The 16,845-nt window shown below is 47.4% G+C and overlaps 1 protein-coding gene across 1 annotated transcript in view; it reads left to right on the forward strand.

The window, feature by feature from the left end:
- The first annotated feature begins 359 nt into the window (after positions 1-359).
- Positions 360-16,845, forward strand: part of LOC131216065 (homeobox protein araucan) — a 45,833-nt gene continuing 29,347 nt past the window's right edge. Inside the window, exon 1 of the mRNA XM_058210463.1 lies at positions 360-772. Coding sequence (XP_058066446.1) covers positions 668-772 — 105 coding nt within the window. The 5' untranslated portion in view covers positions 360-667. The remainder of the gene's footprint in view (positions 773-16,845) is intronic.

Consider the following 16,845-nt stretch of genomic DNA (forward strand, 5'->3'; position numbering starts at 1 on the left):
CGAATGAATTGAAGCAACCACACTCCCGGCGATCTCCCGTCGATGGCCCAAATATTGTGGACCGTTTCGACAAAATTCCGTACGGCTTTGCCAACAGTTTCCATCGAAGAACTTTCAGAACCACTGCTTTCAGTTTCTCTCGGGAAAGACCTAGCCCCAATTTTGGTTCGAAGAGCGAGCGTTCTTCCAATATTGTGAAACGTAAATTTAACGGTTTAACCGGAAAGTACTACGATCTTGTTTCGGCGGCAACCTGGCAGCAATCGGTGCGGTAAATGATAGAAAACAAAAGGTGTGGAAAAAATATATCCGAAAATCAGTGCTGGTTTGTGTAAATTCAACGATATACCAACAATAAAAGTGCGCCCTTGTTTCGAATGACGTGTGGTGATGACGGATTTCGCCCTTACGTTCGACACCGGATCGGCACTTTGGTGAGACTTGCGCATCTGGCCGAGAAACCGAAAAATGTTTGCCACCATTGATAGTGGATTCGGTGCGGAGGCTAAGAAATGGTCGTACGACGAGAAGCGGAAATAGAGGGCAAATCATGGAAAGTCAGTCAGTGCTGTGTCCGTGTTAAAGTCGCCAATCAGCGGTTGTGATCGCCTGCGAGAACACGGAATTGTAAAATACGAAAATCTTGTAAAACAATCCAGACAAGTGAATGATTGAGACAGTGATAAGCGAACGAGTTTCTAGCAGCATTGCAGAAGCAGGCGAAGAGAAAACCATGTCACATTTCCCCTTTCGAGGCTCGCCTTCCGCTCAGGTAAGTGGCTTCACAAACCAACTACTGATCATGGGCTCCTTAGAAGTATGTACAAAGTACAAAACAACTCACTCGAAAGAGCCAGCCCACCGACTATTGCGCAGAGATCGATCTCTGTAACGGAATATGCTGCGCCGAGTTCACGTGAGAGGCACACGGAACTTACGACGGGGTTTGGCACTATGGAACAATAGCGAACATTGTGCGCTAGAAAGCCTCTTGTGCTGTTGAGTTTGTGTCATTGAGATGCGCGATTAACGGGGAAACCGGAAGTTCTGTCTTCGCTCGTCACCCTGTGCCTGCGACAGTATGTTTTCTTCTACGCAGAATAAAAAAGCGCCACTGAAAAGTATTGATTTCTTTGAACCTCTAACACCACCAGGAAAACATGTCTCACCCGGCCCACCGTTTTTACATGTGTGCGTGCTTATGTGATGCGAGGAGATTTTTCCATATTACGTGCGTATGTGTTTTAGAAATCATTCAAGAACATTTTGACGCCCCGTGTTGGAGCCTTGGAGAAACAAAAAATCGATCGATACATTCAAGGGTTCCTGTTCTTGCGACGGAAAAAAGGGACGAATTGAACCGTGGTTCGGAAAGGTTTGCATTTTGGTGTGCAGTTGATGAAATTGCAAAATGCCAAGAAAAGCAGTGAATTTACTCACATACTCTATCACGTCCATTGAACCAGTGTGTACAAGTCATCTGTCGAATGAGGGCCTTTTCGTCGGATCAATGTGATGAAAAGTTTTTCGGCATACCATCGCCAGTGATGAAACCAGGCCGTCAGCATTTCACTAAAACGTGACCAGAATTTTAACATCCAGATTCTGAATGCGCTTCCCGTCCTTCCGGCGTAGTTCTGCTCCAGCGTTTTGAATAAAATGTGTAATTGAAGGAAATCTTTGAATGATTACAAAGATTCACATTCCTGAATTCAATTTGATTGCAGCTGGGTGAGCCTGAAGCATGTGTATGAATAATTTTGCGAAAATACTTTTAAAAATACTTTTCATTCATGTTTTATACAAGTCATTGTTTATACTTTCACAAAAATTGACTTTAATGGTGGTGTGATTATAACTTATTATAGTCTGTTCTCCATCAGAACATCGCAGAAAAATTGGGTTTCTACACAAAGTTCTTATTTCATTTCCACACTGTATTTTATAATTACAATAGGTAACAAAACCTGAAAGAATCAACGACTTCGCGTACATGTTTTGTGGATTATTTACCATCACGTTTTGCTCATCGTTCTTTCGAAAATGTTGCACGTTAGCACTGAAAGTATAATCAAAGTCTAAAGTTTAATTAAAAGCTTAATTACAGTTTTGATTAAAATGTGTAAGTCAACTAAATAAAAAGCAGTTCCCAAAACAACGGGGGCATATCGTATACTTCGGAGCCTCTCAAGGGAGCGAAGTTTTCTTCAAAACATCACCCATGAGGGATATTAATCAAATGAGGCCCAAGTAAGCCATTCTTTTCGCAAGGATCTATGGACTTAAGTTCACAGTTCAACATGGCAGAAAAAGTATGCTGCAGTGTTGTGCTGGGAGGTTGTTGATGGCAGAGGCCGTCTACCGAGCCAAGGGTCGTCTAACTTTTCACATTTTACAAGTGGTACACTTGTTTTCGTAGTTTTCATAAGATTCATCTGAGACGTGGATGGTCTCAGCGGAACATGAAACCAAAATAAATAGCGCTGGCAAAGGCGACATCGTTTGCAGAATTAGAAGGACCGTTTCGAAAACACCTTCCCGCCCAATTACATGTCACGCTGCCTTGTGTCGTCGGGCTCTGGGGCCAATTCGACGCCGGTGGTTTCTAACGGTAGGTAGATTTATATCATCCTACAGCGCGCGGTCCTTAGCACTTCGGCGCAGCGCGTGGGGGAAAGAGCTATGTTCTACATTTTGCATAATTATCAACATTATTAGTTTGAAGAACGAACGAGCCGCTGCTGGCAGCCGCGCGGGGCCTGAGAGTTGTGTCTTCGGGCGCAGATACGATTCGTTGAAACGCTGAACCAACAACACACTTCTCACCGCACCGTTGGTAATGCGCTTCGCCGTGGAAGAGTTTCTGGTTGCAGGCGTGCGAACGCTGGTTCACAAACGAACGGACATGGCGAAAATTACCCAAGAAAATCGCGGTCCGTAACATGATCTTAGTTTTGGTTGGCAAAGACGCAACACCCGTGCGTCGCAAGTAAAACGATGAGTAGTGACTAACAGAGTAACAAAGCCACTCACCAAAGCAATAGTTAACAAGAACACTCTAGCCGATGGTCGTCGGGTGATGGAACTTACAGCAACTTCCTGCTCATAAAGTGGTCAGCAGCGACGTGTGATTGCTAGTAATTGCTTCCCTAGCGTGCAATATTTCGGAGTATCGATCACTATCGAACGAACAGTTCCGATTCCACGGAACCGGAGCCATTCGTTAGAACGGAATGAATGGGAACACAACCGTGTTTTTCTACAAACTACTGTTCCGCTGGGTCGCCAAAAGTGCTGTCAATGGAAATGTACGACCATTTAATTTCCCATCAATGAGCCAGAAATTGTTGCGTTCACTCAATGCACGTTGTGCGTTGTGTGCTTTTTTTGTAATCAAACGAGCTGGGTAGTACGCGAGGCAGTGAAACGGTGTTATGATGTCACTTTTCTGTGAATGAAAAATTTTTACCTTTCAACATACGACTTTCAGTTCTTAGTTATGGGTATTGGATACGATCAAACTTTAAGTACACACTGGTTGTGAACCCAAATCACGTTGTAATCTTCAGTACGGCAGAACTTAATTTTTATTTTACGAGCCTTTTGGTAAAAGGGATCATTTGTAACCGATCCGTTTAATTACAATGAATCGTACGGTCAGGACCCCGGTAGTAGGTGGGTCACTGTTTTATGGCGCTGCTTGTGGTCAAAATGTGGATTGACATTCGGCAGTTCCAAAGGAAAACGACGCAACGTTAAACACCAGACCTTCGCTCGAGTGTGAAGCACTGGCGTTGACAACACAGTGTGTTGTACCCAATGCTGAGTTTTCACACAATGATTACAATCGACATATTGATGACGGCGGGCGAGTGTGCCTAATTTAAAGGGGCGGCGGCGGCGTAAAGTAATTGATTTCGACTGGAACAATTCGAAGCAGTCCGTAATAAAACGCAACCCATCGCTTCGCTCGTCACTTTAATGTTTGTTTTAGATCTGCCCCGGATGCCGTCCCGTCAATGCTTCTTTCGTCGTATCGAGTTCCCCAGCCCTAAAAACAGATCTGCTCCAACGCAAGCGCCCGAGCTCTGCCATCTTCAGATCCCTTTCAAAAGGTTTTCGTTTAACTTAACTTGACGTATATTATGATAACTAAATTTATGATCCACGAAGCAAAGCGATGTGGTGGCATTCGATGAGCATACTTGTAGGAAGCAATCCCATTCCTCGGCTCTCGAAGATGGTGAGGAACGGCCGCCGGAGCAACTTGATCATTTCGAAACCCACCCACAATTTGTCTAGCAATGCTTGCGGATGCTTTCATCATCCACTTTTCACGACTCATTCTACGGTCACCGAGGAGTGATGTGACGGGTGGCGGTACTTCTTCTGTGTTCGGTACCAGAGTTGCGACCAGAGTTGCTAGTGTTGCCGTCAAACTACTGACGGCTGGATGAGCCCGTTTAAGCTGAGGCTTTCAGGCGTACAGCACACAGCGACTAATACATTATCGCTGATGAGTTTCTAAATGATCTAGAAAATGAAGCTATAGTGAATGGGCGTCGTGAAACCAACTGGAGATTCGAAGCTTCCCGATGCTGCTGGTGGTGGTTGGCTCGTTTTTCACCCTCCAAAGTGAAGCCTTCTTTTGGCCGTGCCCAGATTGACTCTCTGGGACTCAAGCCTCAAAGTGAGAGCAAGGCAAAGGCAAACAAAAACGATGCCCACAAAAACTTAACATTTCGAATTGGGCTCGAATGTGTTGTGTATCGCGTCTGTTGCAGTGATGTGAATTTAATTTTTGGACTCACTTTCTCAAGCGCCTGGAATGCGTATTCTTCGGCCTTCGATTCACAGAGGCCATATTGTTTTTTGTTATTCCCCATCGCACGGACCCTTGCGTCCAGAAGGGTGGTAGCGTCGTATTGAGCGATAGACACATTTGGATCACAATGGTTAAGAGAGGCAGTTGAAATATTTTGACCGTCAAGATGACGAGCTGCTCCACAGGAAATGAAAGTAAATACATGCCACGAAACAATGGGCTTAAAGAACCCTTCGGGATTCAACTTGGCCAACGTATACACTACTCTTCGCCGTAACGCGCTCTTCAGTTGGTACAGCTTTATTAACGCGCCCGGAGTTGAGTTTAATTACCCGCAAAGCTGAAGATTTCTATTGACATCGAGTGCACTGTGTAGCGGCCCACCAGAGAGTGGCCATTAGCCTCGTAATGGGGAACTGTGATACGTATCGAAATTTTATGTTAATGGGTACACTCGACTCGGTAACATCATCATCATCATTACAGTCTCGATCGGCTCGATCATGTAAAAGGCATTGAAAATTTCGCTGCGACGCACTTGTTACCGTCGACAGTGGCTATGCCGTTTGATGAAGTGCTCGGTGCGTATCCAGTCGGGTTGCGAATGGAAATGTTGCGAAAAGTATCATTTCCATGGGACTGCTACTTTGGCTTGAAATTGTGACGATTGAGCAATTTCATCCATCACCCACTGCTGTAGCTGTGTGTTTGTGAAGAAGAGAAGACCCGAGCACAGTGGATCATGAGACAACAGTGAGTTGTTTTCCTTTCACCTTAATTCATGCTCCGCATCACCGCTTTGAATACCTTTCAAAAATCAATGGCATTGTGCGTAACAAAGCCCGGATGCTCAAACGTTCAATTGAACGCTTCTATATCTGCATAGCTCCTCTTTGGGTTAGGAAACTTCCCAAAAATAGCTCCAATTAGTTTCTGTTACTTATTAGCAATTACGGTTCGATTTTAAGGTCCTGATTCTCTTTTCCACTGGGCGTACTAAACAATCACTCCATTGAGCCCCTGTGTAAACATGTTTAACAAAAAAATTTACAATAAATTAAACCGGATATGTTCCACTTCGTAATGGGTATAGTGAGTATAGACAACGAAGTAAAAATACGACAGTGGCGGCGACGCGGAATAGTAATTCACCGGACATTGGGTCGGCTTGGAAAACCGAAACCGTCAGCAGCGAGCGAACTATAAGATTTGTGAAAAAATGGGAAAATTCGAAATGGTAACAAAAAAATCGAACGAACCAAAAACTGCAAACAATGTTTTATGTGCCCACAACCTAACGTTTGGCAAGTGCAATAAAAAATGCCGATGGTGGTGCCGCCATTGAATGAAACGATATTTGCAGGATGTGCAATAAAATTAAATACTACTATCGGAGGCAAAAACGAGCAGAAGCACACATCCGATCTGGCGAGCTTTACAGACACAAAAAGACGACACCGCCAACACGCCAGGAACTGGTGGGTATGGCCGGGCCATGCCAATAAAAGATGGTAAAACAAAGGAAAATAACACAAGGTATTTACGGCGGGAAAAGCGTTGCGGAACGAAGAACAAGCGACGACAAAAACACACCGGACTGGCCTGGCCGTGGCTGGCCACGAATAATCCATAACGGCGCAGAAACGATCGCGCGGCTGGAGTGAAATAAAATTGATTACTCATAAATTACGATAAATTGCCAAATAATTTCCGGTGTATGTATTTCAATTGTACAAGGCGTAGTATGAATGGGAAAACAAACGGCCAGTCAATGAAGGTGACTGGGGAATCGCTCTCTGGCTCGATACGTGCTCGATACGGGGGGGAAAAAAATGCAGTCATACAAGTCGCTGAAACAGACAGAGAAAAACCGAAACAAGTAGCGCCACCCGGTGGGGGGAGAAACCCGACCGATATTGAAGCAATAAAAAGAGAATCGGCAGCGCATTGGCGACGGAACGAGAAACACCGGGAAAGACAACTCGCAAGAAGAGCACGCACTGCGCCACTTTGCAGAGTAAAATTTTGCATGCGCTTTACATGTTCCCATGCCCATGTACACCCGAAATCTCGGAAAGTGAAGGAGTCACCTCACGGAGACCCACGAAAGTCGTTAAAGGGATGAAATGATTGTGGCAGGACGAATGTTGGACGAATAGGCAGCGCTAAGCAAAAGGGACATTGCCATTAATGACTGAAAACGGAAGAGCTCATCATTCCGCGTGTGTACTCGATTTTAAGCATAAACAATCGATCTTTTTCATCTGCTGGCGTAAAATACTGCTCGGGGTCCTACTGCGCCATGATGTGTCGCAAAAACTCAATGTCAGTTGGGGACAAAAAATGGAAGCAAGTGACACCTCAGCAGAAAATCAATTCCTCAACCCAGTCGCGACTTCCTGAGCCGACAGCACTTCCTTCCTGGCATTTTTTCGTCGCCTTAGTAGTGGACGAGACCCATTTCGATTTTGTCTTACTTTTTGCGCACCTTCCCACCTAAGAAGTAGTTGCCAATAATTTGCGAGGCTCACTGACTGCCACAGTTTGGCGACCACGTTCCGACCTAGACCAAACAATCGGCATTTTAAGAGTGTAGGCTGGTAAACTTTTTACCAACACCAGTTCGACGGCAAAATAAAAAAAATAATAAAAGAAGGGAAAAATACGCAGCCCCCAACAAGGCTGTGGTCAACCCGATTGTTTAGACAAAACATGGCCTGAAAATGGTTCATGGCGATCAAATTAGGTCTGTGGTACGAACAACGATAAAAGTGAGCTGTTTGACATTTATTCTGGCCTTCTTTATAATGTTTTGAAATATTGATATTTTAGCAATTGTGCAAGGGTGAAGTTATAGTTCATCGTTGAGGCCAAATAATTCGGCCAAATTGAGAACGTTGCAGTGTATTACGACATGCTTCGCTGACAGTGCTCCGTAACCCGTGAAACATAAAATTTACAATACAATAACGATGTAATACTATACGATACGAACACCTTGAGTAGATAAGCAGCAGCGTGCGGACATTTTGCGCATGCGTTATCTTTAATACTCAGTTGCTGGAAAAAGAGCAGCCGTACACATCTGCCTGGCCCTCCATTTTGAAACCATGCGGCTTCTTACTACTTTTTGGCACCTCAACACAATGAAAACCGTTTTGAATGTCTGTCTTTATAATTATGAAATTTAACAAGTGGAATATTTTTGTTGCATTGTACCCGTTTATTCCTTAAACAGGAAGTGCAATTCTGATAATGTCGTCTGATAATCGGAACGTTCGGAGATGTCATCTTGAACCCCCATCATTTTAAACCGAACACAATGTGGCAACGTTTATGTGCACAGAAATTGAAATCGAGAGCAGCGTATGGGGCTGAGAATTTATTCCAAGACACGTCCCCACGGAAAGATTTATTTAACCCGGTGCGGTATCGCACATTAGCGTTCATTAGAATGAACTTTACACAAATTTTTTTTTCAGTACGGATCGGTGTGATTTTGCACCATTACGGCCGCCCGCCCTGTCCCTGTCGGACGCGCAGTTCCTGGGAACTGTGTGGTGTCCACTGCACCGGCGTGTAGTTTCCGATGGCCCCAAAACCCCCCCATGCCTTTCGGCGGTTGTCGTTGTCGAAGCAACTGCGTGAAGGAGTAGCGCATAAATTTCTAAAAATCCGGTCTCGAGCGCGGCCGCTCCGGGCCGGCCCAAGGTAGAAATGTATCAAATATCGTTGATCACCTTTTCGGGGGGGTATGTTTGGAATTTTCTTCTTTTCGGGAAGCGACGGCCGCGCCGCTGCTGAAAGGCGATCCAGATTCTTCAAATTGATTGCTTAAGGGGTTCATAATTCTTCACGCGTCGCACACCGACGACCGCCTGTCGTCGGCGCACCGACTAGGAGCCGTTGCGGGGCTGCAAAGGCCGTGCCGCGGGCCGCGATACTCACGCCTTAAAACAAAAGGATTTTTTTTTTCGTTAGTTTTTGACATTTCTCGAGGCACACTGGAAGACACGAAACAGAGGAGTAGACACGACTGCAAATGGCGCGCTCAGGGTCCGAAGCGTGCGGGAACGAGAACCCAATTCCACCAGCAGCAGCAGCTACACGACATCATGCGACGACGCAACATCGAGAAAACAGATGGTTGATTTCAATTTACACCTTTGTCATCGGGTCCGAAATGCAAAAGGATCCGAAGAAAACCGAAACGTGGTAATTTGGTCACCTATTTGGCAGCTGAAGAAAGGCTCGTCGCTGGAGGGTTCCGCGGGGCACGATCGATGGGCCGTTGTTTTTTGGGCGATCTCTTTGCTCTCCTTGAATGTTTCTTTTTTTGTTTCCTTCATTCTATCTTGACAGCCCCGCGGCCAACCGCTCTCAGGTTGAGGTTTCCTTTGTGCGTACGCACGTATCTAGTCCCTCCTGCCACACTCCCCCGGTCCGGTGCGAGAGATAACCTTAGATTGATGAGTTTTTCCGTTTGACGTTTGTTTGTTCGACTCCAAGTAGGCAGCGGCGCGCGCACCCCACACGGAGGAGAAACATCTTTTTGCCGGCTGATCCGCGGCCGCGCTGCTGCCCTCTGGGTGTAGTTGTCGCCCGTGGCCGCCCGTTGTTGATCGCAGCCATCGGTTACTTTTGTCAAGGGCAATTAGCACCGAAATTTATCGCTCTCTGTTTCGCCGCCGCGTCCCGTTCCATGTTGCTGCGAACACCGCCGCCGGCCTGAGAAGGAGAAAATTAGACCTCCGAAACTAAAACATAACGCGAAGACACCAGCCGATGGCGAATAAAAAAAGAGCATGTGGTATGCTTTGCCTAGTTCAGGCTGGAGAAGCTAACCTCAAATCAGACCAATTGAAGGTTTAGCTGCCAGCCATTACATGGGTGTTAGCACACCAACCGGGAACGTCCCCGGGGGAGCAAACTGCTACCTCGCAGCTATAAAATGTTGATATTTATTTTCCGCTTGGCCGATGCGCCCTCTCGCGTCGGCTTGCATTCGTAATTGGATTTTTGTACACAATTTAAATCGGTCTTCTGCAAAAAAAACAACGACACTGATAGAGGCGTCTCGGCTCGGGAACTCTTGGAATCGCGCTCTTGTTACGAGCGGAGGAAACGATTCTGCGATTCTCTCACATTGCTGACGTGTGAGTTTTGCCATTTCTTGAATGAAGAATTTATAATGCACTCTTAGTCAACAGGGGGGGCCCGCAAAGCAAAACGTACGCTAGTTATGTACAAATTGTTTGGAGTGCCCAGGAAGACTCGTACGTGTGGGGTACGATACGTGATCGTGATCATGCCAGCCAGGGCTGCTTAATTAACACTTTTATTGTATATAATTAATATTACAACACACAGACAGTGCCAAAGAATGTAAAGTAATAAATTCCAAGAAGTGATGGCGTGGCGTGATTGCCTGATATGCTCAAACTTCTCGTACGGCTGGGTATTTGGCCCCACGCTTGGTCGTCAAGGTTAAATCCATCGAAGACGGTCTGTGACACACTGGTTGCCTTCAACTGACCGCGGAGTTTTGTGTCTTCGCAAAGGTCGTTTTGGAAACCCCGACCGGGTAACGCGCTTTCCGCCCTTTCGTTCCAAACGTCTTTAGACCAAACACGGAACAGCCACACCGGACACAGTGAGTGGCCAAAAAGGTTTCCGTCACAAACGCGGGGAGGAATACCTTTTCTGTCCGGACCGGGAACAACCGGCCAGAATAGTAATCGAACGGCGGGACTGGTGGTGAATGGAATTGTAATATGCTGCTCGTAAAATGCTGTTTCGCTTACCGCAAGCAGCAGCAAGTACCGTTTTTAGGAGCACTAGCCACCGGCGGTTGGCCAGTGGTATATAAGGGCCTGTGCCTTAATATGATGACTTTATTCCCTCGGAGCACGTCCAGTAGCATGGAAGAGAATGACGGCGCGGCCCTGGCACTAATCAAATAAACGGGGCGCACCCCCGGGAGCATAGCTTCTTGTGGCGGGCTTCTAAGTATTTTTTTTTGTGTGTGCTCGAGACGAACTTGCACTTGTCGTTCTACTTTTCGCGAGCGCCTATTACATGTGTTACCCACTGAGCCCGTCATGCGAGGGCAGCTGCTGGCCACAAGAAGCCAATGCAGGCTTTTTGGCGCTTCCGTTACGCGTTCCGTGCGCAAAGTAATGTCCGGTAATGGACCCGGTTCACGCAAACGCACTCCTTCTGGTTGCGCGCTACACGCAGCCCCGGATCCCTGAGCCCGGACCTGGTCGCCAGGTATAGGGACACGAGAGCATGGCAGGGGAAAAAAGTTCGCGTCCACACGTTATTAGTGCCGATAAGCCCCGAAACAAGCGTGTATCGGTGGTGTGCGGTTGGCCCGTTGAAGGATGGTGTTTTATGTGCCTACATTGTGGTGATCAATCATTTCACGGTTACACGGCGGCGGCAGCAGCAGCATCATCAGGCCGCGCCGATGTCAAAGCGGCGGGTCCGTCAGCAATCACTTTCTGTCGCCGGCGTATCGTGTTCTTGAAGAAAGTTTTCTCCAAGGAAACCGGGGCCGGCCGGCGGTGCGTTTGGTTCGATTGGGCCCGGGGAAGAGGCAGGGGCTCGCTGACACATTGTTATCGTGGGCCGCCCCTTTTATTTTATTTAGCTTCCCCTTTTCTCCGGCGGCCCCTTCGCTAATGCCGCCGCCGCATGTTTTTTGCGAGGTTCACGTGAACGTGTCAAAAGCATATCTTAATGCAATACGTTATGCTGATGATGCCCACACACTGCCGGTGCAGTTGCTGCTCCCGGGGTTCCTTCCTTTTTCTCTCTTTCTTGCCTTCGGGCCCGGCTGCGGTCTCGGGTCCTGCCGAGGGGGGTTGGTTGTTGCAGAAAGTCAGTTTCCCACACACAGATCACTCTTTCCGCCTCACTGCCCGCCGCCGTCTCCCGGGACACGGACGGACGGACGGCACCTTTGCCTTCCGAGGAGGAAGAGGAGTGGAGGTCGCTTGATGATGGATGGCGTGTGCGGCGCGCGGAGGTCCGTGAAGAGGAGCGATACGGGAGAGAAGTATCATCCGCTCTGTATCTCACATATTTGCACCATTTTAACCAATCCAGATACACACAGAGGCCGCGCGGCGGGGTCCACACACCACCGCTATTGAGGTGTGGCGAAGCCGAACCAAGCCGAGCGAACATCGTTCGAATGAAATATGTCTCATTTGCACTCGCAACGACGCGCAACTCGGTTGAGACCAGCCCCCCCAAGACCGCGAGGGGGGGGACGTGGGGCCCCTCCGCTCCGCTCCCTACCCGGCGGCGGCCTGTCACGTGAAGTGCTATGCGATTCTTTGCGTTCGTGCGGGGCGGCGGGCTTGTACTAATTTCATAATTGTGTGTAGGGAGAGGATGGAAAATGCCAAGAAATTTGCTGCCATTTTACTTCCAACGTGTTAATTGACTTTCAAGTGAACTATTTCAAATTCATGCTGCCGCCAGCAGCAGCAGCAGCAGCTGCGCACAACATTCGGAGGGGGTGGTGTCGCCCCCGCCCCCCACCCGCCGCAACCCCCCGGAGCTGTTTAGTCGGAGCTCATTGACAATTCAGTGGCACTGTTGTGCAGCTTAAAAGGTTTCCAGAATTAGCTTATCTTATCGCTTCTATGCCGCGCATAGAACTCAGCGCCTCAAACCCCCCCGGGGGAGGAGGAGGGTGCGGGAAGCGGCGGCACCCACACACACACCCCCCTAATGTGTACGTTTCAGTGGCCATTCCTTGGACCCTGGCCTCACGTCAGACGCGCCCGCGCATTAGGCGCGATTAGATGAGCGTAAAATTCGAGCGCTTGTTATGGTATTACCTCACGATCATCATCATCATCAGCAACATCATCGTCGGGCACCCATCAGTGATCAAAGTCGGTCAGTTGGATGTGTGTGGCGGGGCCCGGAATGTGATATTGTATTCATATTCACCATAAAACTAGTGAATTTTGTTACTTGCCTTTGGTGGGGCGTAATGAACCTACCTTGTGACCTTAACACTCTCGAAAGCACGGATCAACAGGCGGTGTGTGGAGCTTGTTCTTCGATTCGATGCGCTCTGTCTTACATTTCTTACATTTTGCTACGGCGCTTAGACCATAGAACTGTGCGTGTTGACACGCCACGACGGTTTCCACAGAAGCTCTTACTCGAATGCTCGCAATGGACGTAGCTTAATTGCAAGTGCATGGAACCGGTTATACACGGACGCTTATGCTGCCAATGGTTTCATTTGTAAAACATTTTGTATACTCGACTGACCTTTCGCGCATCAGATTGCTATATCTCACGCATTTGATAGAACCGTGTGTAAGGCATACGAAGAAAACCGCAAAGCCTCCGTTGTTTCGTGCCATTTCCAATTCACCTTCAGACCAGGGCCTACTAAGAGCCGCGCGGATCTTTTGGCTGCTGTTTGTTGGGTGGGTTGCTGCGAACCCCGGCACCGGCCGTTGTCGAATTTATTACGCAATTACTTAGCACAGCTTAGCTTCTTTGCTTCTGGCGCCTTCAGGCGAGACTTTCGATGTGCTCTATTGGATTTGTGTGTTTGGGGCGGCCGAGTGAGCGATTTGCATTAGTGGAGTCGTTCGTAACACTTTGACCTATGTGTGTTTTAGCTCAGTGCAAAAGTCAATGCGGTGACGAATGGACACTTGAATGGTAAGAACACGGGCCGAGCTTGTTCGCTCCTGTGTCGGCAATTTTCAACCACCGTCTGGGCGTGTTATTCGAGAACGACCCAACGACTAGCTACAAAAAACTCTTTAATGTTGCTTTTGTTTCCTCTTGGGGTAGGAACAGAACGCCAGTCAACGGTCGGTCATTTTCGGTTTTTAATGTTTGGCGGGGCGCTTTTGTCCTTGGTCGTTGTCATTTTTATTATGTCTACCGCACGGCCGGATGCATTCGTTGCACCTTTTTTGCAATTCCGATTCCGACCGCACACATTTCATTTATTCAGGCACGACGACGCCGGCTGCACGAGAAACCCTCCGATCGAGGGTGATCGTGTCAAAGCGGAGTTCACGTATAGGCTCCCACACACACACACACGCAGGCTGACCGGGTCCCGCAGGAGGCACTGCAAATAATCCACCTAGGTGTCCGATGGGCGAAGGAAACCGAACGGCGGAACCCCGTAATCGATTTACGGACGGACCCAGCGGACAGGACAGTGAACAGGCGGGCGTCGGAGCTGTTCTGCACACCGGAAGTATTAATATTTATAGAAAGACACGATTCGAAGTTATAGGGATCGAGAGAGCGATTCATACGTGAACTTGGCGTGGCGGTGGAGAGTATTAGAAAAATGAGCATTTAGTGACACACAGGGCGTTAAAGGGAACACTACCGTGTAACCGACCATAAATAAAAAGTGTTGTGACAGTTTCCAGGGAAAAGGAATTATAATCACATTAGGAGCCTATCACAAACTAGAGCCATGTTTTTCACTTCCCTTCCCGAACAGTTAGCATGAATGGAGAGGAAGGAAGGTCAGGCATCCTTTCCAAGAGTGCTGGCTGATTTGTTGTCCTAGGAAAGGTCCCAGGGAACACAATTGGAAGGTAAAACCAACAGAATGCGAAAAACCACAAAACTATCTATCCTTTTTGACACAGGCCAAATCGGTCGTCCGCGTTCTAGGATCCGAATGTTCGTCGTGGTGGAAGTGTCAGCCGAGTGTGTGCAGTAAGTGCACAAGACGGCGGATGCTCACGGCAAAACGGACGGGCGAACGAAAACGAGTACGTGAGAATGTCGGATAAATGAGATGAAAAAAGGAACCACTGTAAGTTAGTTCAGGATTATAACCCATAGGAAATAACACACATCATTGCCTAAGTAAACAGAGTCAAACCAAAATGTGCCCGTCCGCTGGAGGGGTTGAGGGCGACTCAATGAAAGGTTGAAATCGACACACGCGGTGCCAATGAGGTCGGTCGTATACGGCCGGGTTTATTTTGTTTCCAAAGAGGAAGGATGTTTATCCTATTTGGCGCGCCCTGGCTTGGATGTGGCGGAAGCGTAGGAAATCGGTTTCTTAATAAATATTGATGAATAACACCCCCGGGGGATGATGCACACCACCACCCCACCGCACAAGCGGCCCATGGACAGGACATTTCCCAATATTCTGCGCGAGTTTGAACGGTCGAACAGCTTTAGCCGCCGACGGAGAGTTTTAATAAATGACTGCAGCGCGGTATAGTGTTTCCAATCCCCATTGACCTGCGGTGTCGATCCTTAGCTAAAGTCGTCATCAAACACAACCTAGCAAAGCCGCAGTCTGCCGCTCACGAAAAAAAGGACTAGCTTTCGATTCTTGTTGTGGTCCACACTCGAACTCGGATATGTGTGTGAGTCGACCGCAAAAACAAAACAAAGCCGAAAGTAATAGGAAACCGGTCAGCGTGAAAACTAATGTCACACTTCATCGAAATCGACGTAGGAAAAGGTCGGTTTGACCTTCGCTAATATGAAGCTATCGCCCCCCTCATATATACTCGAAGTATTGGAACACTAGAAGAAGATACTGACAGTTTTCCTTCGACAGCTTACGTGTAAATCCTTGTGGAATACTGTTACACGAAACGACCATTTATTATGCTGTGGCAAAGGCGCATCATGTATGCCACACAGAGAGAGAAGCACCATATATAATGATTACACTGATGACGCAAAAAGTATGCTCGATTTTCCGTTACGCCCGATGCAACCTTGTCTCGAAAGATAAGTACAGTGATGAACAAACAAAGGCCGAAGGAACGATAAAGTGTGCCTGGCTGTGAGCTTTTCTCATATTTGCAATATAAATAATAACATTAAAAGAATATCAAATTTTATGGAGTCAAACTTGCCATTTGTTTCATTGTCCCACAAACATCTGCAGCTCTTTCGCAGACTTTTAAGAGATCTATAAGCGCCGAGCACTTAAGAGGTTCGAAATAAACTGAAAACTAAATCAATCCTGGAAAATCACGGCCGACTCTTGGGTAGGGCTATTAAATGGTCTGGAATAAAAAAAACGGTTTATTGCATTCGGACTGTAGTTACCCCAGCCATCATATAGCCATCCGGAACACCATTTTCGTACGTCCATGCCAGGAGTGTGCGAGTTTCTATTGGTCATCATCCCATCCATATTTCATCTAACGGGTAAGCCTCGCCAAGGAACACAATATTTCATCCGTACACTATCATCGCAGGGGCGGTATCAAAATCATATTTGACCTCTCTTGGCTTATCCCTGGAGAGGAGGTTGGCCAGGCTGTTGTCACTGGCGTCATCATCATCATCAACATTATTATTATGATTATCGTCGTCACCGTTGGTTTCCTGCACGAACCAGGTTAGCTGTGCACCCCTCGAAGAATTTTCTTCGCACTTCGCATAACTGCTATCTTGAATCGGATCTTCGACGATGGCGATTCCAGATGTTGACTTGTGAGTTCCACAAGATTCGGCCCAGCAGGGCAAAGGAAACTTAGCATCAAGATACTGAAGGCAGCGTGTCGCAGCATATGTGTGTTTGGTGTATCGATTCCGTTTATTGTCTATTTATGGAGAATCTGTTTCCCGTCGTTCCGGTTTAATGTGTTTATTAGCACCATCTTGGCGCTTAATATGATTAGGAGGCTACTTCACGAGCCGCGTTTGTGAATCGGAAATCTGCGCTGCGATCTATTGTTTGCCCTAAACCCCAGGTAAAGAACGGACCCTAGCGACATTCCGTACATCCGTCCGCCTCTTTCGAGGATATTTTCTTACTCTGTGCTCTCTCCATCTGGAAGCGAGAGGTGACGGGCCGTAAAAATGACTCCCAAGGGAGATACGGGAAGAAACGGCTCTTGGCATCATCTCATTCCCCGGTGGTCTTCGGCCCTCGCTTGTTTCCATTAATCTTTTTCTGTTGTTAGTGTCAAATGACAAAATAAAGAAATCCTCTCGTCCCTGCACACAGCTACACACTGAAGTAT

The sequence above is a fragment of the Anopheles bellator genome, chromosome 1 (assembly GCF_943735745.2).
Source record: "Anopheles bellator chromosome 1, idAnoBellAS_SP24_06.2, whole genome shotgun sequence".
Classification (NCBI taxonomy): Eukaryota; Metazoa; Arthropoda; class Insecta; order Diptera; family Culicidae; genus Anopheles; species Anopheles bellator.